A 24,924-nucleotide genomic window follows, 5' to 3' on the forward strand; every position below is an offset into this window, starting at 1 on the left:
TTCACACCGAATGCATTAGGACTGTAAGTCATGTGCAGGAGTTGTAGCATGCTTTAGTAGAATACAATATTAAAGTTTAAAACATTTTTAAAGAGTAAATTACTTTTCTAACAATGTATTTTCCCCACACCTTGACTCCTGCCTCAAAGTGTTTAACCAGGAGGCTTTAAATACATAAGAAGGGTAGATCATCTTGATTATGTCCAGTTTATGGTAAGGTAGAGAAGTGATGGCTTATCCTTTATACCTTCTTTTTATTCATGTAATAATGTTGGGACTCACTGGATTTTCTTCTTTTCCACTGACTCAAACTTCATCCTGCAGATAAATGTCATCAGAAGCCCAAAGGACCTGATATTTTAAGAGACTTCAGAGGATACGTGTGATATAAATCACATAAAGAATAAAAAAGGATGCAGTTCACCACTTGTCTGTGTTTCCTATATTCACATATATGTTACAGACATGGAGAACATACTGTAGATCAAAACTTCTCAAGTATCAATATTCTTCTTCACCAACTGTCCAATACACACATATATATATATATATTTATATATCTATATCTCTATATATTTATATATATATATATATTTATATATATATTTATATATATATTTATATATACATTATAATAATCTAGTGGTTGAAAGAGCCACCAGGCGGCAGGACAAGCCAGCAGACGCTGGTGTATTCTGTGTATTTTCTTCATCCCTCTCTTCCTCTACACAGAGAAAGAGAGAGAGAGAGAGACAGAGAGAGAGAGAGAGAGAGAGGGAGAGACTTGAAAATACAAAGAGAGTTTTGCAGAGCCTCTCAGAGTTAGACATACCGGGTCTTGTCATGAACAAAAAGCAGTGAGAGTTGGAGGTTGTGGAGCTCTTCTCATCTTTGTGATGAGAGGGTCCCAACAACAGTGAGACCCACAATACGCACGCCTTCTCTCTCCCCTCCACTTCAACCTCTGAGCTACACTCACTGCTCTCTTTAGGATTATGACTTTTTTTGATGGCAACAATCATGTGGAGGATTGAAATAAGAATCTGCTCGGAGGATTAACTTTTGCATCTCCTTGAATAATGCCTTTGTGCTGGAGGAGAAGCTCCTGGCTGCCGGTGATGTTTGGTGCTGCGCTGGTTGCTCTTACTGCTACTAATGCTGGACCAGGACCGGACCGCAGGCAGGCTGGATCGTCATCATGCTTTGGAGGCTTCGATCTCTACTTTGTTTTGGACAAGTGAGTGTTATCTGACACACATCACCTGAGCCCCTACAGCGGGGATGGATGACAGGGATGGCTCCTGTTGACAAGTGAAAGCCATTCATGTTAAAGTCTATGAAGAGCATTAGTAAATACAGTGGGTTGAATAAGAGACTTTTATCATGAGCTTTAACACACCTCATGAAAGCATAGTAATGCAATAAATACGTGTGCGTTCTTTTATTTTGTCCCAAATGTTTCTCCATCTGCTCTGCCAAAAAATGTTTTCATGATGTCATCCCAAATGTCTGTTATTGTTACGCCCTCTGGTCTCCTGTCACGCAGAAGAATGGATGGATTGATGGATGATGCATTGCTCTGACAGGCCAGTTTAGCTTGGCATGCGTCTACAGATGGTAATAATTAGTGGTGTGTGAGATCGATGTCAGCTGCAGGCTGCACGCCACACACTGCAAGCACTGCTCATGCTCATTAACATAACACAGACCACGAGGGCAGTTGCTATTTAGATTGGCTTGCCAGTAAGTGCATCATTATATCTCCTCATCTTGGAGTTCTAACATAGTCGCTGTATCTCAAGTAGGTTACAGGATGTTTGGCCTCACTGTAAAGTTGGTCTTGATTTACAAATAGTTTCCTTGTTATTTAACCTATTTTTTGGGGGATCTGAGGGTTTCTTTTCAGCCGTGCCTTCTAGTCACCTGTTTGAACCACGCTGAGCATTTGTCTTGGTCATATTGATAACATCTTGGTGAGATCGTGCTTCCCTTAATATCGCAGTGTTTTTGCAGCTGACTGGTATGCCTGATGCATTTGTAGGTACACATCACATTCCCAGGCTCTACACATTTAGCTAAACAGGAACCAGTGAGGAATCTCATCAACAAAGCATGTCAAGTGAAAACAGTAAATGTTTTCAAAAGAGGTTTATGTTGTAAATGTGCAGTGTTTATTGGAGTATTCCTGACTGGGGTGAGAAAGCACTTAATTCAGTCGATACATATGCACACAGCTCCACGAGCACTGACTGTTAACTTACCCAAGCGGTTGATGTTGGACTGTAACAGAGTACTTTAGATCTTCTCTGTCTTTTGCAAACCTGGCTTCAAACTACTTGCATTTATGACATTACATTTTTTTCTTCTTTTTACCACATGCCGAAATAATTGGTAACTAGATCAACCAGACATATACCATCCAACTGATCTTTTTTTAATCTAAAAGATGGGACTACAGGATTACAGTGTGCCATCACCCTCTCGCTGTAGCTCTATAGAAATGGTGTTGGATTATCTGGAGTGCAATAGAGGGTAATTGTGAGCATGATCCATGTTTTAACAACACATACTTATATATAAAACGCATCATTTCACTGCATTAGTTTGTCTTTTTCTGTCTTTTCTCCATTCAGGATCTTTGCTTCCTCCGCAACCTTGCTATACGATCCAATACAAACATTGTCAAAAAATGTAAAATAGCACCAGGTCTGTTTGAAGTTCATTAGCAAATAGGGAATAGAGTGCAAGAGGATTAACATCCACACCGACCTGGTTGTTATCACAGAGCTGGTTGCATGAAGGCTTAATATGGGTTCTTTAATCTGACTCCAATAAAACTGGTATAATTGCAGGTGCATTATAAAGCTGTTAACAGTAATCTGAGGAGCACGACATCATTGCTACTCCTCAGAGTAAATCAGCTGTGCTCGCCAAGGCATTTAGTCAATCAGGCTCTTTGTTTTCTTATTTTCCCTTTAGATAACGATACCACAGATGGATTACCGACCTCGGCCCAGGGGTCAGGGGGTCAGGGGGAGATGAATGCAATGAGATGCAAAATCACGACTTAAGAAACAAAACAACTAGAAAAGAGATGCAAAACTGCAAAGAGACGCATCATAATAACAAAGAAACACCAAACGATTGCAAAGCAACACACAAAGGAAAACAGAGACACAAAACTACTGCAAATAAACATAATGACTACAAGAGACTCAAAACTACAACAAAAAGACACAGATAACCAAAAGGAGATACAAAATGACTACAAAGAGAAGGAAAACTGCCATAAACAGGTAAGGAGACACAAAACAGAGACACTGACTACAAAGAGACTCAGATTGTCTGCAAAGAGACGCAAAACAACTATAAATCTCCAGAGGGATGAATCCTTGTGGTCTCCTTCAGTCTGGGGGTCTTGCTCCTATGTGAGAGGCATGGCAGACCTTTTAGGGGCCCATTGTTTCATGACCATGGTCTATGGTTCATTTGACATGACATTTTGCTTTTATCTTCTCAGATCTGGGAGTGTGCAGAATCACTGGACAGAAATCTACAACTTTGTGGAACATCTAGCTCATAAATTCACAAGGTAAAAATAATTATAATTGTGTCATGTGCGGGAAAACATGGAAATGATCACAGATGTAGCAGAGTATATTTTTATTTCTTCCAGTCCACAGTTGCGGATGTCCTTCATTGTGTTCTCCACTGAGGGAGAGATCCTAATGAGCCTGACAGAAGACAGGTGGGTGCAGATCCCCTTAAACCGGCTTTTGATCATTGGTTGTTTTCATCATGCAGCTGAGAGGAACTCATGAAGAGCCAGATTTGGAGATTCCAGACAGATTTTTTCCTTCACTGTGATCCGTCTATAGCGTCGTCGGTCTGGACAACTACTTTTTCGACACCTTCCGGGCAGTAAACGTGTCTCATCTTTCTACAGCAATGTCACAACATATTTTCATCGTTTCACTGCTTCCTTCTTATCTTATCTGATTCTTCACTGTGGAGGTTTCTTGCTGATGTCTCCCCCTTCGTCTCTCTTATCGTGATTGTGTCTAAGCATCCTGCTCCTCGCTCTGCAGTCTCCTTTCTACCGGTTAATACTGGAACAGCACAAGGCCGCTGGGTCTGTCTACGTCTGGCGTTGTTGAACCTCGTCTCAGGGAGAGAGCTGTGTGTGTCCTCTAAATCATCTTTGTGGATGTAATTTAAACCTAATATAACACAATGGATAAGTTTAACACACGCTATACAGTATATATATATATGTTGTAGAAGCACAACATTTGAAAAATGTTATCCACCACAGTCTATCTGCGTGTCTATATTGAGCCAATACAAATCAAGACTGTTTCAATGTATTAATTGGCTTCACATTGCTGGCCTTTTCTGCAAATGCTGCCCCTATGGAAGCTATTATTTTGTTACCATAACTGGTTCTATTCAAAACTATATGTTCACTAATGAATCTGACAAAAAAATATATTTTCATTGATATTAGATGAGCAGTAATGCTGATTTCCTGGTCTTCTGTTGAATCTGCTCAGGGAAGTCATCCGTAGAGGTCTGGAGGAGCTCTCCAGGGTTGTTCCAGGGGGAGACACCTTCATGCACGAGGGCATCCTGAGGGTGAGAGGCCTCTGCATGTCCAATTCCAAGCTGGCATCTGCTTTATCTGAGCACCGGCTCCAGAACAACCATCACACAGTCCAAAGTGCTCTGTTGTGGTAGATCATTGAGGAGTTTCTGTCTGCACTGCATGCTAACAGAAAGATAGTCTGCTGTTTCAAACCAACTTTTCTTTTCTTTTTTACAGGCCAGTGAACAGATATACTATGGAAACACTGAAAGTGCGTATTACTTTTATTTAATAAGACTAAATTCTACTAATTTGGAATAAGATAGAACTTTTAGATGGTTTGATACATACATTAATAATCAATTAAATCAATCTATGTAAGTGTATATTTACTTATAATATAATGTAATGATATATTTATACTAGGTGAGCTGTTCTCAACCCTGTTTTTTTTCTTTCCATTTAAAATAAATAAATGGGTGGCATCAGGCTTACACATTAATAAAATCACACAACCTGGTCACAGCTCAAGGTTATCAACCCAATAAAGGGCTTTTAGTTGAATTTATATAATTTCAAAGTGTCACAAAACAGGTTATTAAATACTGCATTGATTGACAGTTTGGATTTGCTTCTTCAGTTGCAATTATCTTTGTGAAGGAGTCTATTATTGTCGCAATAAGAGGGATATAACTCATATTTGATTTGGATTCCATCAGAAAAGCAATTAGATTTTGCATTAACCTTAATAATGCCGCATGGTTATTTGCAATGGAAGATAAGACAAGGATGTGAAATTACAGCAGAGGTGACCAAATTCTTTATGTCTGCAGGTTATCGCACCGCCAGTGTTATCATAGCTCTGACAGATGGAGAGCTGCACGAGGATCTATTTTACTACGCTGAGAGAGAGGTGAGAAAGATGAAGAGGGATTAGATGGGTCACACACATTATAACCAGGTGAACCAGTGACTGAGCATGGGATAGATCAAACACTGACTCCCTATCCATCACCATGTCGATCTCCCTATTTTAGTCACACTGACAAAAGCCACAGGCATCAACATAAACTAAGAACATGTCTTATTCTGTGTGGCATTCAGGCATCTGTGTGGCATTTCTATTATTATATGACGTCTGAATAACATTATTCACGGAGAACATGGTGTTGCTCAACTTCTCGACAAACACAAACCTTTTCTGACTTTGTCGTGGATGATGTTATGCAATGCAGAGGTATAATTAAACCCAGGTGCTTCTTCTTGTTTTTCCTGTGAATCTGTGCACACTTGACAGGCCAACCGCTCCCGGAGTCTGGGTGCCTCTGTTTACTGTGTAGGGGTCAAGGACTTCGATGAGACACAGGTTGTTATTTTGTTTGTTTTAGTCCATATCTTTATGTTTCATGATGTCTCATCTTCAGCGAGTGAAATGGAAAGCAAGAGTTCCAATTTGAAGCTTTAAAAATCTAACTTTTAATTTGTAAATATTGAAACCTGTGTATTTGAGTACTTAGAAGTGCTTTGCTTTACTTTAACATTACTATGAAAACACGTAGCAAATGAGCCCTCGGACTGACAGCTTTTCCCAGAGAACGACAGTAAAAGTTTAAGAGTTCCAACAAGGACATGGGAAGTTCATAAAATTATTTACATATTTTGTAGCCTAATGATTATAGTGTGAGACAAGAAAACTGCTTTTCTCCATTATGTAGAGTGACAATTGTTTAATTCGAGTGTGTTGATATAAGCCACACGTGCAATCAATTATGTGGTAAACTTAACTCATTATTAAGTGTGCAGTTGTCACTTTTGATTGTAATAACTTGTTTCCTCTACAGTTGGCAAACATAGCTGATAGTAAGGACCATGTGTTCCCAGTAAATGATGGATTTGAGGCCTTGCAAGGGGCCATTGACTCGGTGAGTACTTCAGTTGTGCCCACACACTTGTTCTTACAGCACTTGCATTGAATACATCGCTAATACCACCATTGAGGACCGACAGTAGACTAGTGGAAAAATCAAGTGTGAGGTCCAAAGTAAATCCTCTTGCTTTAATGTTCTTCCAAATCTCTTCCGTCACTTCGTCTTTAATCTATTAACTCGCTGCTCAAAGAGTAAACAGGAAACAAGACAACAACAGATTTAATGCAGGTGAAGTTATTCCATCGATGGAGCCCGACCAGGGAAACACTTCCAGGAAAACCTTCTGCGACGATCCTGCTTTTGAACATCACGACCGACGTCTGGCCGAACTCGATCAAAGCGTGTGTTGTATCTCTTAAGGCTCACCTCGGTGGTGTTTACTTACATTTTTCTCGAAAAAACGAAAACCAGTTTGGCGTGTGGGACTGTTGTCGTTGGGAGATGAAGTGTGTTGAGCAGAGTTAAAGGTCAGACAACTGTCATCTGGAGCAGATGAGCGTTTCTTCTCATTCATGTGAGCGGAGCAGTGGGTCATGAATCAGTTTTCTTTGTCTCCAGGATTATAGTTGGTAAGTTCATAGAAAGCAGGGAGTACGGATATATTTCGGACAACACAAATGAGAGGAGATGGAAACGTCATGGCCAGAAACCACAGTGGCAGGAATTTAATTAATAGGCACATAAAAAAGTCGATAGTCCAAAAGACATCGTTGGTGAGTTTAAAGGAGCAACATACAACATTCAGAGCATTGACATCAGAACTATCATGAAATGAGAATGCTCCACTATCTGAGTATTGCTGCCAGACTGTTAAAAAGTGTTCCTCCTAATTTCCTCAGATCCTGAAGAAGTCCTGTGTCGAGATCCTGGCTGCAGAGCCCTCTAGTATCTGTGCAGGAGGTAAGACAAGAAAGATGGACTTCCCGTTGAGCCTCAGCCTCTTACTGCATGAAATCAGACAGCAGCACGTCTAAGTTAACCCATATCGGCACCGGAAGATAAAAACTAATGTCAACGCCAATCCTAGATATAGAGCAGATGAAAATACGATTGTGCCAACGTCGGCTACAGCTACAGTATTTTTAACTGTTAAATGTCGAATTCCAACCAACACTGCTTCTCAGTAGTTAAGGCGGCCAGAAAGTGTTTAATTACCACGGAGAATTGGAGAGTTCTTTTAAAAAGTTGAAATTGTGTCTGACGACATGATTGAAGGACAATTAGATCTGTCGTCATTGAGTTGAGAGACACTGACAGTGGCCAGCATTGGTACCGGGTGTCAAGCATTAGTGATTATTGAGTGTGTCACGTTATGTTATTACGTGATGAGATGTTTAGCTGTTACCCTCAATTCAAGCTTACGGTAAATGTATTTTTAATTCTTGTGGTGTTATCTGTGTTTCTCCTCTCCTTGCTCAGAGTCCTTCCAAGTGGTGGTGAGAGGAAATGGATTCCTCCACGCCCGCAACGTCGATCAGGTCCTGTGCAGCTTCCGCATCAACGACACCCTCACGAAGAGTGAGTGAAACATTGCTGAACAGTGTGGAAACAGTCGGATTCACGACATGTACTTTGTACACATTGAATCAAAGCTGGTCCCTTACAAAAAAAACGGATGAATTGTTTGCAGGCAAATTGTAAAATTCATATGAATTACACTTTATTGAGCTTCCGAAAAAGCCAAACACAAAGTCAATCGCACAGCTTGAATCCCCAAAGATTAAGCAAACAGCTTTTGTTGTGGTTGTTGTTGTTGTTACCTTCGCATTGAAAATGCGGACGGTTATGTTTTGATCGCCGTGTATTTATTTATTTATTTATTTGTATGCGTGTTCCTCGCATAACAAAAAAAGTTTTAAACCGAATCGCATGAAATTTGGTGGGATAATTGGTAATTATCCGGGGACCATTTGAGTAGATTTTGGGATCGATCGGGTCAAAGGTCAAGGTCATGAAAAGGTCAAAATCTTCTTTTTACCATAGGACGGTCAATTTTTATCCAATTGGCATGCAACTAATGCCAAAATGTTCATAATTCAATGCCCAATCTTGTGATATGCGAAGGTATGCGCTCTACCGAGTGCCCGTTCTAGTTGTTGTTGTTGTTATAAACCCAATTTTCCAGCTTTGAAGGAAGCCAGAAACAAGAGATACAGAAGAACCACACTCTAGATAGAAGAGGGGAAAGGCCTGAAGGATACAACCACTACCCCCACAATCTTTTACTGGGGCGTTACTGTCATAGTAGTTAAAACCACTTCCTATCAGGCATGCCAGACACCATGTCGGCTCCTCTTTGGGAGAAGTGGTGAACACACGTATAACCTGACGGCATGTCAGTGCATCTCTATGTGTTTCTCAGTCAACTAAAGTTCATTGAGTCCAGATAGTTAAGGGACTATTTTTCTTCTCTTCAATGGTTATTTTGCTGAGGCCATCAACTTTCAGCACAGGCGCCTTGCACTTCAAATCACATTTGTTGTAAACAAAGTAAAGTTGGGTCATATTAATGAAACATTACGGATTCCTCAGAATCATAATCATTTATGCACAACAGTCAAGTTCCTTCAAACAAACAGCGGACATGGAAACAATTTGAGTGAAATGATCTCCTTATGTCAATCCCATTGTGCAATCCTCCTCCAGATTCATTCACTTCTCAAGATTGTTGACACAACCCTCTGGAAGTTATTAACTAAATATAATAATCAGGGCAGGGTTAGCTCATCTGGAGGTAAATATGTGTTGTGTACTATGAGGAAAACCATTTATTTTCTCTCTATTCCATCTTAATGTCCCCACAGACTCCCCAGCATATGTAACGGCATGTGTTGAGCAGATGAATCAATGTTTGAGTTTGAGTCTCCAGGAAAAAGTAGCAGCAAATACATTCAGGCGGGCTCGGATTGGGCAGGTCCCTGAGCCGTCCATGGCTTTGGTGACGTTTCCATGGACCATATTCAACAGAGTGAATCAGGGCTGTCACACGACCAGATGTTCACTCCACAATTATCGTCGCAGAAGAATTCAAAATTGTAATATCTATTGAAAATGTGTTTATCGTGCATTTTTTCTCTCTTCTTTTTGGCAAATTAATTCGCACTCACTATATAGACTTGTTTCCAATTTCATCACTTGTGTATTAGTAACATAACAATAATATATATATATATATATATATATATATATATATATATATATACAGGACTGTCTCAGAAAATTAGATATTAGTGATAAAGTTTTTTTTTTTCTATAATATTTAAAAAATATTAATATTAAAATAAAAGGCTTGCAATATTTCAGTTGATTTGTAATGAAAATGAATCATGAATTTTTTTTTTTTTTTTTTTATTACAGAAAAAAGAAAATTTATCTAATATTCTCTCTATATATATATATATATATATTGTTTTTTTCTTCAATAAAGGTAAATACTTATTCTCGGCAAGAACGCTGATAAGCAAAGCAGTTGAACTGTTCCTTCAAATGAGATTGTAGACTAGTCCAAAAAGATCTAATAATTTACATACTGTACATTACTTTAAAAAACTCAAAGATGCCACGGTTTCCCATAACCTTTGTGAATAATCCCTCATATATTGAACACATGCCCTCATTATCTTCGCAGAATGCGGAAGGTTATGTTTTGATCGCTGTGTATTTATTTGTATGTGTGTGTGTGTGTGTGTGTGTGTGTGTGTGTGTGTGTGTGTGTGTGTGTTTGTGTGTTATTCGCATAACTCAAAAAGTATTAAACCGAATCGCATGACATTTAGTGGGATGATTGGTTATTATCCGGGGGCCATTTGATTAGATTTTGGGATCGATTGGGTCAAAGGTCAAGGTAAAGGTCATGAAAAGGCCAGACTCTTCTTTTTACCATAGCGCGGTCAATTTTGAGCCAATTGGCATGCAACTAATGCCAAAATGTTCACATGACATCAAGCTCCCCACACTCTCATGCCAAGTACTAAAAAAGTGGCTGCGGCGAAGGTATGCGCTCTACCGAGTGCCCGTTCTAGTTTTAAACAGTAATTTTAATTAATGAACCTAAAGGTCAAAGTTGATCTCCGGCTACTCGTCTTGTCTGCAGCTCACAGTAAAACGTGACCTCTCTCTTGACTCGGGGAGTAAACAATCCAATAACACATCCTGACGTGGACTCTGTGGCGTCTGCCAGACTTTTTATCCCCAAGGGATTTATAAGGTGGAAATCTGCAGAATCCGTCCCTGTCAGCTTTTTACATGACTCACTGTAATTTGTGCTTTAAGAGGCTCTCGGGTCTTTTCGGCACGCTTTAATCGTAGCCATCCTGAGTGCAAAGTGGGAGCAGAGATGAACTCTGAGTGGGAGCATGGTGTCTCCAGAGAAGAGCAGTCGCGCCCCATGCGGCTGCCTGTGTCGAATGGTTCAGTTCTGGGTATGCTCTCCGCCTGCCAGGGCAAACAAGCAGGCCTGGGTGATGATGAGCAGCTTTCCTGAAAGCCAGCTGGACCCGGAGAGGATCTGGATATGCGTGAAAAACAAATGCTGTTGCGGTAATGGTGTTTCTAAGAGTCCTGCAGATGTCTTCAGACAGGAGGCAACAAAACAAAGTTACAGTGAAAGTGTGACATCATTCAATTTCTGTTGTAACATGAGCATACTCACTGAATTACATTACATTACATGTCATTTAGCAGACGCTTTTATCCAAAGCGACTTACAATGGGTGCATTCAACCATTACAACAAAGTCATGTGTCATTATCCAGTAAATAAACTCATACTGTAAGCAGGCTAAACAATGACATCATCTGAAAGGTGATTCCGTTCATTATTTATTGGTAAAACCGGTTCAGGAGCTTTATATGTGAGTGAAAACGACTGACTGTTACGAAACTGGAATGTTTGGCTGATTCTTCATCTTCATGACTTCCTTTCCATCTTCCTCCCCAGTGGTAAAGCCTCTGGTTGTCGAGGATACATATCTCCTCTGCCCCGCACCAGTCCTTCAAGAGGAGGGGATGTAAGTCATCAAATGAATGCGGGGTTTCATATGACACCATCTACTAAATGACAGACATTTATTCTTTTTCTTTTCCAGGGCAGCAAACCTTTATGTCAGTATGAATGAAGGTCTCAGTTTCATCTCCAGTTCAGTTACCATTTCCACTGTGGACTGCGTAAGTACAATATAACGTACCACCATTTGTCTTTGAAACCTAATTACCTTCGCATTGAAAATGCGGAAGGTTATGTTTTGATCGCCGTGTATTTATTTATTTATTTATTTGTATGCGTGTTACTCGCATAACTCAAAAAGTATTAAACCGAATCGCATGAAATTTGGTGGGATGATTGGTTATTATCCGGGGACCAGTTGATAGATTTTGGGATCAATCGGGTCAAAGGTCAAGGTCAAGGTCATGGAAAGGTCAACATCTTTTTTTTACCATAGCACGATACATTTTTGTCCAATTGGCATGCAACTAATGCCAAAATGTTCATAATTCAATGCCCAATCTTGTGATATGCGAAGGTATGCGCTCTACCGAGTGCCCATTCTAGTTTTTGTGTGTGTTTGTTACCAACAACTGTTTAATTGACAGAAAACAACAAGTTTATTGAATTATACAAGTAGGCTGCGATGTAGTTTCAGAATGTACTTAAAGTGCCTTTTCTCTGCGTCGTATATTAGTGGCTGCCCTCATTGTTGTAGTTCTATGTTGAGTTGTCGCCTCACAAAAAACATTGAACAGATTGTAAAGCCCTTTGTGACACATTTGTAATTTGTGAGAATGGGCAATCCAAAATAAACTGAATTGAATTTAATTGAAATGTTCTTGGGCGACTCCGACTCCAGCTTATAGCGCGTCGTCCTCCTCCCCCCGCCTTTCACACGAAGAGCATCTTTCCAAAGAAAACCAAAAGCCCCGAGAAGTGTTTCACGTGTGTGTGTTCGGTGCTCTCCGTGTTCAGAGAGTCTGTGTTGACGTTACTGTCTGTCACAGTCTGATGGGACCATCCTGGCCATAGCTCTGCTCATCTTGATGCTGCTCCTGGTACTGGCTCTCCTCTGGTGGTTCTGGCCTCTCTGCTGCACCGTGGTGAGTTCTCTTAAACACTAGTGCAATAATAACACGCACACATGCTGCTTCACAGATAGCTTCTGGTCTCCTCTTCACATTGTGGATGGCTTCAAACACTTTGAGAATGCAAGCGATAGTGCCTTTGAAAAACAAGATGTCTCTTCCAGGTCCGTTTTGTCTGGCTAAGGCCCCCGAAGGCATCTTATTAACCTAAACAACATTCCCATGGTGAGACGGCTAGAGTCTAGGGGTCAACAAGGGTGTATAAGTCCCTTTGAAGTTCTGCAGCTGAAACAGCCAGAAAAGGTCAAGGTCACCGGCTGAAGGCGTGTTGAAGTAATTATGCCGCTGTTTGGATAATTTGTGTTTCCATAGGTCACAGCAGGTGACCTCCGAGTCTTACCTCTTAATGGTTTGTCAGTATATTCACTGGCAGACCTAAACCAGTCACACATTCATCAGTAATGAGGATGACTAATTTCCATTTCCAGCTCGAGGCGTGGGAGGAAAGACTCAAATAAGCGGTTTTGGTTTGAGATTGTTGTTGCGATGAGATTTTGAGAAGCAAGATAACTTTCGATAAATAAAGAGTGTCATGAGAAGTACTTTCATGACAGTCATCGGTTCTGGATGCAGTAAAAAGAGGAAATGCACCAGGTAAGAAATCATGCCTGAGATATTATTTAGACAGTCAGGCTACTTCCTTTTTGCAATATTGCAGTGAACTCTATTTTAAAGCCACTTGCTGTCAGAATCAGTATTATTTCTCCTTTCAATGAAGAGTGCATAGTGCCTCTTCAGAATCCAGTCCAATGTTTCCAGCGCTGGAAACCGGAAAAGTCGAGAACTGCCAGAGAGATGTCAGCTTTTACAACATGGCTGTCCCTCCCTTTACTTTTTTTCTGTTCTTGTCCATTAAGTTACAAAATTGAGTCTGTGCAGTAATTCTGTTTAGGAAAGCGATGAGAGGTTACCATGGAAATCATTTTGTTTTCCAAGATTTGAAGAAGCATTGAGAGCATGGCATAACCCTAAAATCAGAGCAAATAATACAGAACTTATGAGAGCCTTTTAGTCTTCCCTTTACCTCAGAACCATGAATCTGGATAGCAGATTTGTAGGTGGGTGCATCGCTCTTGTTTAGTAGCGACTTGGATGGAAGAACACTTTTCCTCAGCGGTGTGTTGTTGTGTCACCGTTGTGTTGCACACAGAGGACACATTGCAGTGACACGATATGAAAATCTATTTTGATACATGCGTTTGCAACGTTCACGGTCTTCCAATGAATAACAAACTCCCCTCCTTCTCCTCCTCCTCTCATGCAATTGTTTCCCTCCACAGATCATCCATGAACCCCCACCACCACCTCTGGAGGAGAGTTCGGTATGAGCCGCATCGTCTCCACTCAATCTGTTTCTTAAGACTGCTCCGAAATATATTTGATTAGAGTAAGACAGCTGCCAGTGTTAGGTTGTGTAACTTTAACCTCAATGACCCAAAAAACTATTGATTCTTGGTATAAATCTCATTTAGTAATTCATTCAATGAGAGTTAACATCCTCCTTAAATAACACTGACATCTTCACTTTTACCATGTTCCTCCCTTCTAGACTTAAATTCAGATTTTCCAAATCCCTGCCCTGGAGCTTTTTTGGACCTTTAGCGAAATTTTTGTGAAATTATTCTGACAAATAACACCATTTCACATTAATTTGATCAACAGATTAATGTAGTTTAAATACATTTTACCTGCCCACATTCACAATGCAATAACAACAAGTCACAATGCGACTGTGGGACACTTCATAATGTATTTATTCCCGCCAATTAAGCAGACAATTAGGTTTAAGTTATTCCCAGAGCAGACTCCATGGCGGTGGGCTTTGTAATTCCTGTGATCTAACAACTAGCACAGAGGGGACACACATAAGGGCGTTTCTCTTTGGGGGAGGGCAGAGAGATATTTACTGGTGACCAGCGAGAGGGGATGTGTACCAGGTCGTGTTTATTTGGTGTGTCTGTGAAAACAGTGAAAGATGAGCTTGTTTAATGGTTTATTAATACGTCACAATAAAACATACTTCCTGTCACTCCCCCATAGGACGAGGAAGACTCTGACTCCCCTAAGAAGAAATGGCCAACTGTAGACGCCTCCTACTACGGAGGAAGAGGAGTTGGGGGAATCAAAAGGATGGAGGTTGGACTAAATAAACCATCTGTTGTGTTAACCAATAAGAATGAGGGACTTACAATAAACCTGATAAGATGTTTACACAATGGGTTGTTAAAAAGGGATTTTGATTGATTTAAGACCACCTCACTTTCAGATTCTTTGCTTTGTCTGTAGATTGTATTTGTAATCTTGTGTTTTTAGGTTTGTTCTTAACATCAGCATCATTGGGACTACAGATGAAAAATAGCCTCTTGGCTAACTGGCACATTAACTGAAATGTGTTATCAATGTGCACTGTCCCTTATTAAATAAAGTCAGTAAAAAAAAAGAATTAAAAAAAAGATAGATTAACCTTTTAAAAAACAACTTATTTTCTAGGCCTCTAACACAAGCACTTTCAACCAAAAATCACTTTATTTGCACATACACAAAGTAGGCATCTCATATATGTATCCTGACCGTCTTTAAAGGTGTGTGGAGCCGTCATGCATCTCTTGCTCTACATTCCTCCGTCATCAGGTCCGCTGGGGTGAGAAAGGCTCCACCGAAGAAGGAGCAAAGCTGGAAAAGGCCAAAAATGCCAAAGTGAAGATGCCTGACCAGGAGTATGTGGAGTCCGCCACACGCATCCTCAACAACGGCATGCGCAAACCCTCGAGGCCACGCAAGTGGTACTCACCCATCAAGGTAAAGAGCCAGCAGGAGGAAAGTGTCCGGGGAAGGTGTTTGGTGTGGAAACGCTCTTTCAAGTCTCGCTGATGACAACAATGAAAACTGCCAAACATTTTGAAATAATGAGTTTCAACAAACACATTAAGAAAATGGTGAAGGATTTGCAATATATTTGTTTGAAGAAGTCTATAAATATAGCTGAGGTTACATTAATGTATTAAAGCATTCATGGTTTTGGTCTGTGCTGGGATAAATCTTTTGAATGCATTGAAAGAAAGCATTTGATAAAAAATGACTCCACCTTAAGGATATTTAAGTGTTGAGGTAATAATGCGTAGGTACTGGCACACAGTCCCTTCCTCCAAGGCCAGCATGGGGTTAAGAGTCACTCCGATTCATGCAGTCAGCGGGGGATTGCTAATAGAAACCAGACTTCTGTTGGACTGACCTCCAGGGAGCAGAGCTGCACAGCCAGCACTTTTGTAAGGAAAAACAGCTGCAAGTTCCGCCCTTATCCTCAAAGTATTTGCTGTGTCTAAAAGCTAAGAAGAGTCAGTTAAGGAGTCAAGAGTCGGTAAATAACGGTCGTGTCACTGCAGCTCGAGTTCGGCGCACAGAGGTATAAATGTGTAGTTGAGTGAGATAAAACAACAGGGTTGATAACAGAAACTTGATTAAAAACAAATAAAAAGGTAATTTTGAGATGAATGAAAATGGTTTAAAAGTTTGATTTCCTCTCTGTTTCAATAGAGCAAGCTGGACGCATTGTGGGTGCTTTTAAGAAAAGGCTACGACCGCGTGTCTGTTATGAGACCTCACCCGGGTGACAAGGTAAGAATAACTCAAACGCAACACAAGCGTGAATCAGCTTGGATCGTATGGATCGATGTGAGGTGTTTTGGCGATGCATTAGCATTTGGCAAAAGAGGCGATTGTTGAGAAAACGGACCAGCTGGGAGGAAGAGTGCACAGCAGAGAGGCTCATGGGAAAACTTGTGTTGAGTTAGGATTTAGACTGCGGTGTCTGGCTACAGTAGACTGAAATGTCTGGGGAGGCAATTATAAAAAAGCAAATGTAATTCCTCAAAGGCCAGCTGCAGTGGGGGAGGGGGGGGGGGGGGTAACAGTGCTGTGACCTCCAGTGATGGCAGCTGACTAATTGTGGGATTTATAAAGTGTTGAAAAAAACAAGCCTGGGGAAGTCTGTATTATAATATCTTATTCGCAAGAGATTATGTCATGCTTAATTTTTCCTCGAGGAAGAAATGTTGATCTAAGAGCAATCATTACCCTGAGAGTAAAGAGAAAAGAAAGTAACGTTTAGCGCAGCAGCAGAGCCAAACGGCGTGAACATTGGGGGCTGCACGGTGTTGGAAAAAACTGACATTGGGGTATTTTCTTTATCGGCTGCTTTATATTGCAACATAAAACATCACATTCAAAAGGTGTATTTTAAAGTTAAATGCATGAATCTGTGGCACTTTGAGAGCAGAATTAAAAAGCTAGATAAACAATCTTGTGCTCTAGTTCACAATGTAAATGCTCTTCGAACTCTTACTCGAATAACAGAACATTTACTCAATTACATTCGATTTTTTGGGAATAGCATGCTGGTAGTAGTAGAAGTATAAAACAAGCCCCCAAGACGATGTTAAAGTGGACATTATTGGCAATATTTCCAAGGTAAAATAACTTTTGCTTCTTTATTTTGCCGGTTCAGTCAGATAAACTGAGAGGAAATTACACGAAGTTGAAGGTATTTAAAAAACCTAAAAGATTCAAGGCTTTTTTAGATTTTCATTATTTGAAACCTGAAACGAGTGAAGCTACAGCACGCCACACTGATAGAGTCAAATACTGTGTTAGATTATGCAATATAGTTGTGAAATATTTCCATCTATTATGTCTGTGCAGCTATTAAAATATGAATTAGTCACTCAATGCAAGCGTCACATACCCACAAGATATGTTGTGGTGACAAGTTCACAGAATGCAGAAGTACAATGTGTTATGGACCAACTGACAACACATCTGACTACATGCCAGGAGAGCAGTTTACAGTGTCCTGACTTCTTTCATGCTCATTCTAGGAATCACGTGTCCTCTTAGTTTTATGATCTAATCCAGTGTCAGACAGTTTGGTATGCTTTGGCACATGGCGGTCAAGTTATATCATGCGTACTAAACTGGCTACAATGGGCAGTAATGTTGTTTGTGTTATAGTAACAAGTTGGTACACTAAAAAACAAATAACTAGAATGGGCACTCGGTAGAGCACATACCTTCGCATATCAGAAGATTGGGCATTGAATTATGAACATGTTGGCATTAGTTGCATGCCAATTGGATATGGATATGGTAAAAATAAGATTTTGACCTTTTCATGACCTTGACCTTGACCTTTGACCCGATCGATCCCAAAATCTAATCAAATGGTCCCCGGATAATAACCAACCATCCCACCAAATGTCATGCGATTCGGTTTAATACTTTTTGAGTTATGCGAGTAACACGCATACAAATAAATAAATAAATACACGGCGATAAAAACATAACCTTCCGCATTTTCAATGCGAAGGTAATTAAGAGCCACTGAAGTGGTAATCTGGGTTTTTTTATCCCGATATTGTTGGTAAAGATGTGCTTTTAGTTTCCGGTGGAAGATGTAGAGACTTTCTGCTGTCCTGATGTCAGTGGGGAGCTCGGTCCACCACTGCATGCAAATAAATAAATACACTGCGATCAAAACATTACCTTCCGCATTTTCAATGGGAACGTAACAAATAAAAATGGCTGCGACTTAAGCTGTGGCATCTTTGCAGAGTGATCTAATGAACCCGTGTCTGTTTGCTAATCAGTCAGCAAGGCCAGCGTCCAGGTAACACACAGTGCAGTGTCTCATTGCCCTCACAGTCACATGACATTCAAAGGGTCACATCCTTTGCCCCCCGAAAACAGGAAGTACAGCCGACACACCGTCCTGTCGTTAGAAGTGTACGAGTGAGTCCTCCACACGATAACTCTCTTCATTAGTGCGCTGGAGGAACAGCTCGGCTCGAGTATCCTCGAGGATTTGATGTAAACAAACGTGTTCTGGTCGCAATTAGAAGTCTCTTGTCAAAGCCTCGCTTTTATAACTTCCCCTAAATATATGCAGCAGTTGTGTGGGGGAGGCCTGCTGGTCCGACCGCCTGCCCGGATGAAACCCAAGTCCGGTTCCCGTAACATTTAATTTATTTATGAGCCTCTAAAAACTGGGGAATATTGCAATTAGTAAAGGAATCAAACAGGCACAACACAGCGGGGTAACGACAAAGAAATTTGAAATGGTCCAAAAACAGAGTAAATCCTGGGTTTATGGCGTCTTATAAAGTTTAACGTCAAATCCATATCACAACATCGGTTCAGAAACTCGTGCAGAATAATCAGAATCCCGTGTATCCTGTCCGCTCATATGCCAGGGGAGTCCGACCTAAGAGTCCGCTAGTTCGTTAACCTCCTGTTACCTTAGGGTCAATTTGACCCCATTCAATGTTTAACCCTCCTGTTACCTTTATATTTACTGACATATTTTACCCTCGGGGTCAATTTGACCCCAGCAATTAAAACCTCCAGAAAATTATTAGAATTAATATTGTTTTCCAAGTTTAAGTGTGAGGTACTTTATGTTTGTTTGTTGACTACCTAAATATCCCTTTAAATATATAAAAAAGTTGATATTTCTTATATGTTTGACAGTGAAAAACAGCCTGGGGTCAAATTGACCCGAAAGAACACCGACATTAAACATTGAATGGGGTCAAATTGACCCTAAGGTAACAGGAGCCAGGAGGGTTAAGAAGTTGGCGAATATGCATCTTTGGAAAATACTAAACACGATTGGATACTTGGATTATACTTAGTTCAGAGAAAGTTTGTAAACCAATGTTTTCATATCGTTTTTCTGGCCTCCATTTACTTTGATTCATGGATTTACCCCGTTTTCGGGAATCCGATCCGTGCAGGACGACTGCTTTCAGCAAGAATTCAAGGTCATTTTAAGGGTATTCTTTTAAAGTCCACACTGTCTGCCACCCACTAAACTAAAGGAATACGACTGTTTCTGTCTCAGAGGTCACTTCGCCCCGCTGGTGGATGAGAGAACAGAGCTGGCATCCCCATCAGTCCACTGCAACTCCCTGATCCTCGTTTCTGAAATATGATAGCCGCTCTTGCGTAGCCTCCCTTTGGTGTTGACCGGGGAGGAGTGGTGGCAGGTTATGGTGTCAGACAATGACAACAATGAATTCACTTGTGATTGAGAAGAGGTTTGTTGGTATTAAAAGTCATGTTGGTGTAGTAGACCAGTGGTTCTCAAATGGGGGTACGTGTACCCCTGGGGGTACGTAAAGGCCCTTTAGGGGGTACGTGAGATTTGTTTTAAATATATTTAAAATGAGCATCCATTAAAAAAAGCCCTTTGAAAATAGTTACTTAATAAATATTTAATACAATATAAGTGTAAGTTCATAAAAAAGAATTGTATATATTTTATAATTTTTTTTCAACCCAAAATGCACTGGTCAGGGGTTACTCGGCTAAAGAAATATTTCACAGGGGGTACGTGACTCCAAAAAGGTTGAGACCCACTGAAGTAGACAATAGGAATGTGAAGGTTTCTTCCCTTTTTTTCCCCGTGAAGGGTTGTTTGGGAGTTGTTCCTGATCCGATGTGAGGTTCTGGGACAGGGATGTCTATGTGTACAGATTGTAATTTGTGAAAATGGGCTATAAGAATAAACTGAATTGAATTGAATGACAATGTTGTGTATCGTCACTCTATGCTCTAAAATCAGGTCTGATTTCTAAATTCCAGGGCAGATGCATGAACTTCACCCGCATTCAGTCTCCCTCTCCTCGTTACCCACACCATCACCCATCTCCCATCTACAACCCTCCCAGCAGGACTCCACCTCCACCGCAGGGCAGCCTCCCCCCGAGCCCCAGCAGCCCTCCATCCTCTCCAACGTTCTCCTTCTCCGCCCTTCCACTACTGCCTCCGACACCTCCTTCCACCTCGAACACTCCCCGCTCTCCCGTTTCACCGACCCCTGACACACCCCCTCCCACCCCCCCACCCTCCGCCTCCCCGACCGGTTCCCTGCCTCGTCTTCCACTGGGACCTCCTCCGGCGCGAGCCCCTCCACCTGCCCGCCCACCACCTCGCCCTGGCCTGTAGAGCTCCGAGAGCAGACTGGAGAGAGTTTGACTGAATATAAAAGGCAACTCCGGAGTCCCACCAACAATCAGCACATGGCCATCTTTGATTGTAGCTGCGAGGAGCGGCGAGCAAATGTTCCAAATACAACAGATTTAGAATATCAGAGTCACAGTTTTTGAATTCTTGAATGTTGAGTAATTGCATGCAATGTGTGAGTTGATCCGTTGTAACATTTCTACCTTGTTGGTCCATAAATGCTTGTCTTTGTACTTTGTTGAGAAAAACATATTTTCCATTTTTGAGTATAGAGAAACAGTCATTGATGATAAACACATGTCCACTAAGCGTAGTGAAAGAGCAACTCAACCCACGGAGGGGTTTCTTGTAAATAATAATTTTGATATAACCATGTGTGTTCAGATATCTGTGAATGTGTGCATGTGTCGAAAAGAAAGAGACAATTTGTGACAGACGGTTTAATCAACTTAAACAAAGTGATTTGGCTTTTTTTGCACACGATGCTTCCAGTTCCTCGGAGCGGGGGACATGACAGAAGCATGCCGCTTCATGGCTTATACAAAGTTCAGTAAATGGGGTCAAAGGTTAATATGAGGCTGTCCTTTGATGGAGTTCAGAGGAGTCTCAGCAGAATGCAGTGCGGATCGCGAGCTCATCTTTCACTAAAACTCTTACATAAAAGTCATGGGGAAACTGAAAAGACCGTATGCACCTTTCCACCAATACAGTACAGTGTGTCGACACCTTTGTTGGTTTCATTCAAAATGAAAGTAAACAATCAAAGTTTCTTAAATAGGATTTTTTTTCCAATTTGATTTGTCTTTATACACTACCGTTCAAAAGTTTGGGGTCACTTAGAAATGTCTTTATTTTTCAAAGAAAAGCAGTTTTTTCAATAAAGATAACATTAATCAGAAATACACACTATACATTGTTAATGTGGTAAATTAATATTCAAGGTGGAAGTGTCTGGTTTCTAATGAAATATCTCCAGAGGTGTATAGAGGCCCATTTCCATCACCGATCACTCCAGTGTTCTAATGGTACATTGTGTTTGCTAATCGCCTTAGAAGACTAATGTCTGATTAGAAAACCCTTGTGCAATTATGTTAGCACAGCTGAAAACAGTTATGCTGGTGAAATAAGCTATACAACTGGCCTTCCTTTGAGCTTGAAGTTTGAAGAACAAAATTAATACTTCAAATATTAATCATTATTTCTAACCTCGTCAATGTCTTGACTATATTTTCTATTCAATTTTCAATTAATTTGATAAATAAAAGTGAGTTTTCATGGAAGACGCGAAATTGTCTGGATGACCCCAAACTTTTGAACGGTAGTGTAGATTGTTCTTGCAAATGCAGTTACTGACCAGTAAGCCAGCATGATTTACTTCTGGACAATGTGATTACAGACTTTGCTCGGTTCCATCAAAGCCTGGACAGATTTGAAGAGATTTACAGTTCTCCTCCTTTTCAAAACTCTACAAAGTGTCTCCCACAGCCTCTTTATTTCTTAATATGTTAAGATATAACAATATTCTGAAACATCTATTGAACTGTTGATTATATTCTCTTGTATTATACAATTGGAATTGCCACTGGGATCACCAGGTTCACACAGTGGACAGCGACTGTTTGCAAAACGCAGCTCACTCGCTCCCTGTGATGAAAGAAAGAGAAAAGAGTATGCAGAGCATGGCTAACTAACCCCAGATGCTCATATGTTGCATTATGTCACATGCACGAATGGAGTGAGCTATCGTGGAAAATATTAGACACAAGCTCATCCTCAGGAAACGTGGACAGGCTGCAGGAAAGGTGTCCTGGTGCTAATCCACTGGGCTTCATTTGGGGACAGACGATGGACGGGACCGAGTGGGACAAGGCGCTGCAGCTTCTGAATGTCTGAAAAAAAAGTGACTTCACATTTAAGGTTGACAGCATGCAGGGAAATCTTTTTAATTAGGTCGTGATTTTTTTTCTCCGTGTTGCACACACTCAATGCAAGAGGTCTTTGGGTTTGTTGCCAGCTTTTGTTTGTCCTGCATCTTACGAATAACAGCAAAGCTATATAAAATATACTATATAAACATTACGTCACAGATCATAACTATTGCTGAGACTTCTCCCATATGATATAAACCCCAAAACAATAGTCACTCGTGTTATGTTGGGCGTAGTCTCTTTTTGAAAACTGGGTTACGTTCTTTACCAGTATAAAACTGAGATAAACCCGAGACCTTAATTTGTGACTGACAGTTTTTTTAAATGTTCTCCAGAATTTGGCAGCACCATAAGTGAGGTCAGCTTTGTGTTAAACCAACATTCACTGGAGTCTGGCCTACAGCCGGCTTCATGCTAGAATAGATTATTACAATTTAAATAAGCTCATATGTTCAGATAGTAATCAAATGAAATCCATGTGCTGATCTATTTCTAAATAGTATGTATCAAATGACGACCCTGATCATCAGGGATTTTTTACCAATCGAACGAGCCTTAAAAAAACACTGGGTTTCACTTCTAAATGGCATCTCACTTACAAAAATATAAGTTAAAAGGACAGAAGAAATAGTTCCAAGCTTTCAGTTCAACTTTCAACCATCACTTTGGAGCAGGCAGGGAGCGTGTTCCAATACCCATACCACCATTCAGTATGGCAGAGGAATATTTAAGATGCCCCAAAACACAAAGTGTCAAATGCAGGAGGCCAAAAGTACCTGGATGTCCTCCTGCAGCTGGTCACATTGTGCAGAATTCAAGCGAGCAGGCCTCTCTGACTGACCTCACCCACTGTCCTCTGTGCAGAGGCTATCTACGTTTTATCAATTCAAAGTACACCGAGTACAGACTTGTGTACTTTTGGAATTTGGAGTTTGGTCTTGGGAGTCCAGACTCAGAAGGACAGGAGGACGCAGGACGGTCTTTCTGCGATTGGAACAGCAGCTGACTTGATGACGTCACCACATCAGCTGTTCTTGCTCAAGAGTTTAATTACTAACTGCAAAGTACTTTTACAGTCCAAAGAAAATAAAAACCCTGCTTTTTCATTATACTTTAAATATAATAATTTTATTTGTATATATATATATATATAGTCTCAGAAATCTATGTGCAAGTGTGTAGCAATCCACAAATAAATACATATAAATCCACAAATCCAGATAGAAATGCATACATATATTTTTCTTTTACATTTATATAAATTGTAATTTATTTACATGTGCATTGGAATGTATTTGTGAATCGTTCTGCGTGAATTTGTAAATTGTATTTATTTGTAAATTGCTCCGTGCGCATTGTGAGTCTTCGTGTTTTCATTTGCGATCCGACCCCAAACACGTACAACAGTGCAGACTTTGTCACGGCAGCTGCAGTACGCACTAAAAGTAAAAATGAAAAAGTGAAACTTGTACCAGGCGTCAGCTGATTGCTCAGTTGCATTGATTAGCCTGGTGACGTCACAGGCCTACAGTTGTTGCTGTTGTCTTGGTTGACGAGAACAAATCCTAAAAAACGGTCTGTCAAATGGAGAAAGAAATCTAACACGTGGTCCTCCCAGAGGCCGGTTTAATAGCCGACTTTGAGCTCGTCACAGGATGGAAAGCACACAGGTGCTGCAGGTGATCGCGCTTCATAGAGCAGCTGTGCTGCGTCTGTAAATGCTGCTGAAAGACTGGACTGCAGCACAGAGGACGCGACAGACGATGTGTTCCCTCGATGGAAGACCACCCACACGACTCCTGCTGCTTGGGGCGTGGAGGCTGCATGTGCTCAGCGCTGTGGCTATTCTCCGCAATTACTCTGTCGCTGCGCTTGAAGCCCTGGTTGTGGTTAGTCGCTGCAATGAAATCCTTCTGAGAATTGCACTCGCCTTCACCAGGAGTATCGCTTTTTACCTCTCGAGCATGCTGAGGCTGAACGCATTCCTCAGACTAACGCTGGCAGGCGTGCTCTTCTCCCGGGGAGGCCCGGACCAGCCTCGACGCTCCGCCTGCGCGTCATCAAAGACCGCCAGAAACAACAGCTCCTCTCCTTTGTGCTTCGGAGGAGGACGAGCCGCGAGGTGGCTGACGGCGGCGCTGCACGCCACGCCTGCGCTCTGCCGATGCTCGCGGGCCGTCGGCGCGGCCGTCTCGTCCCTGTCCACTTGGCGCGGTCGCGTCAGCTCCACCGTCTCCACCGTCAGGACTCTGTGCCGATGCATCAGACCGCTGCTGTCGACCTTCCGGGTTGGGATCGGTTACTCTGCACAAGTACTCGGAATTGTTTGG

At 41.1% G+C, this 24,924-nt stretch overlaps 1 protein-coding gene across 1 annotated transcript; it reads left to right on the forward strand.

Annotated features, from left to right (window-relative positions):
* Window positions 1-859: 859 nt before the first annotated feature.
* antxr1a (ANTXR cell adhesion molecule 1a) lies at window positions 860-21,144 on the forward strand. The gene is made up of 18 exons (XM_056418575.1): window positions 860-1,237; window positions 3,521-3,592; window positions 3,677-3,748; window positions 4,554-4,635; window positions 4,823-4,856; window positions 5,419-5,498; window positions 5,883-5,951; window positions 6,427-6,507; window positions 7,353-7,413; window positions 7,933-8,031; window positions 11,452-11,521; window positions 11,600-11,678; window positions 12,507-12,602; window positions 13,928-13,969; window positions 14,688-14,783; window positions 15,279-15,446; window positions 16,182-16,262; window positions 20,286-21,144. The coding sequence occupies exons 1-18, from the start codon at window positions 1,080-1,082 to the stop codon at window positions 20,646-20,648; spliced, it is 1,803 nt and encodes a 600-aa protein (XP_056274550.1). The 5' UTR covers window positions 860-1,079; the 3' UTR covers window positions 20,649-21,144.
* Window positions 21,145-24,924: the final 3,780 nt, after the last annotated feature.

This window comes from Pseudoliparis swirei, chromosome 7 (genome assembly GCF_029220125.1).
Source record: "Pseudoliparis swirei isolate HS2019 ecotype Mariana Trench chromosome 7, NWPU_hadal_v1, whole genome shotgun sequence".
NCBI classification, from domain to species: domain Eukaryota; kingdom Metazoa; phylum Chordata; class Actinopteri; order Perciformes; family Liparidae; genus Pseudoliparis; species Pseudoliparis swirei.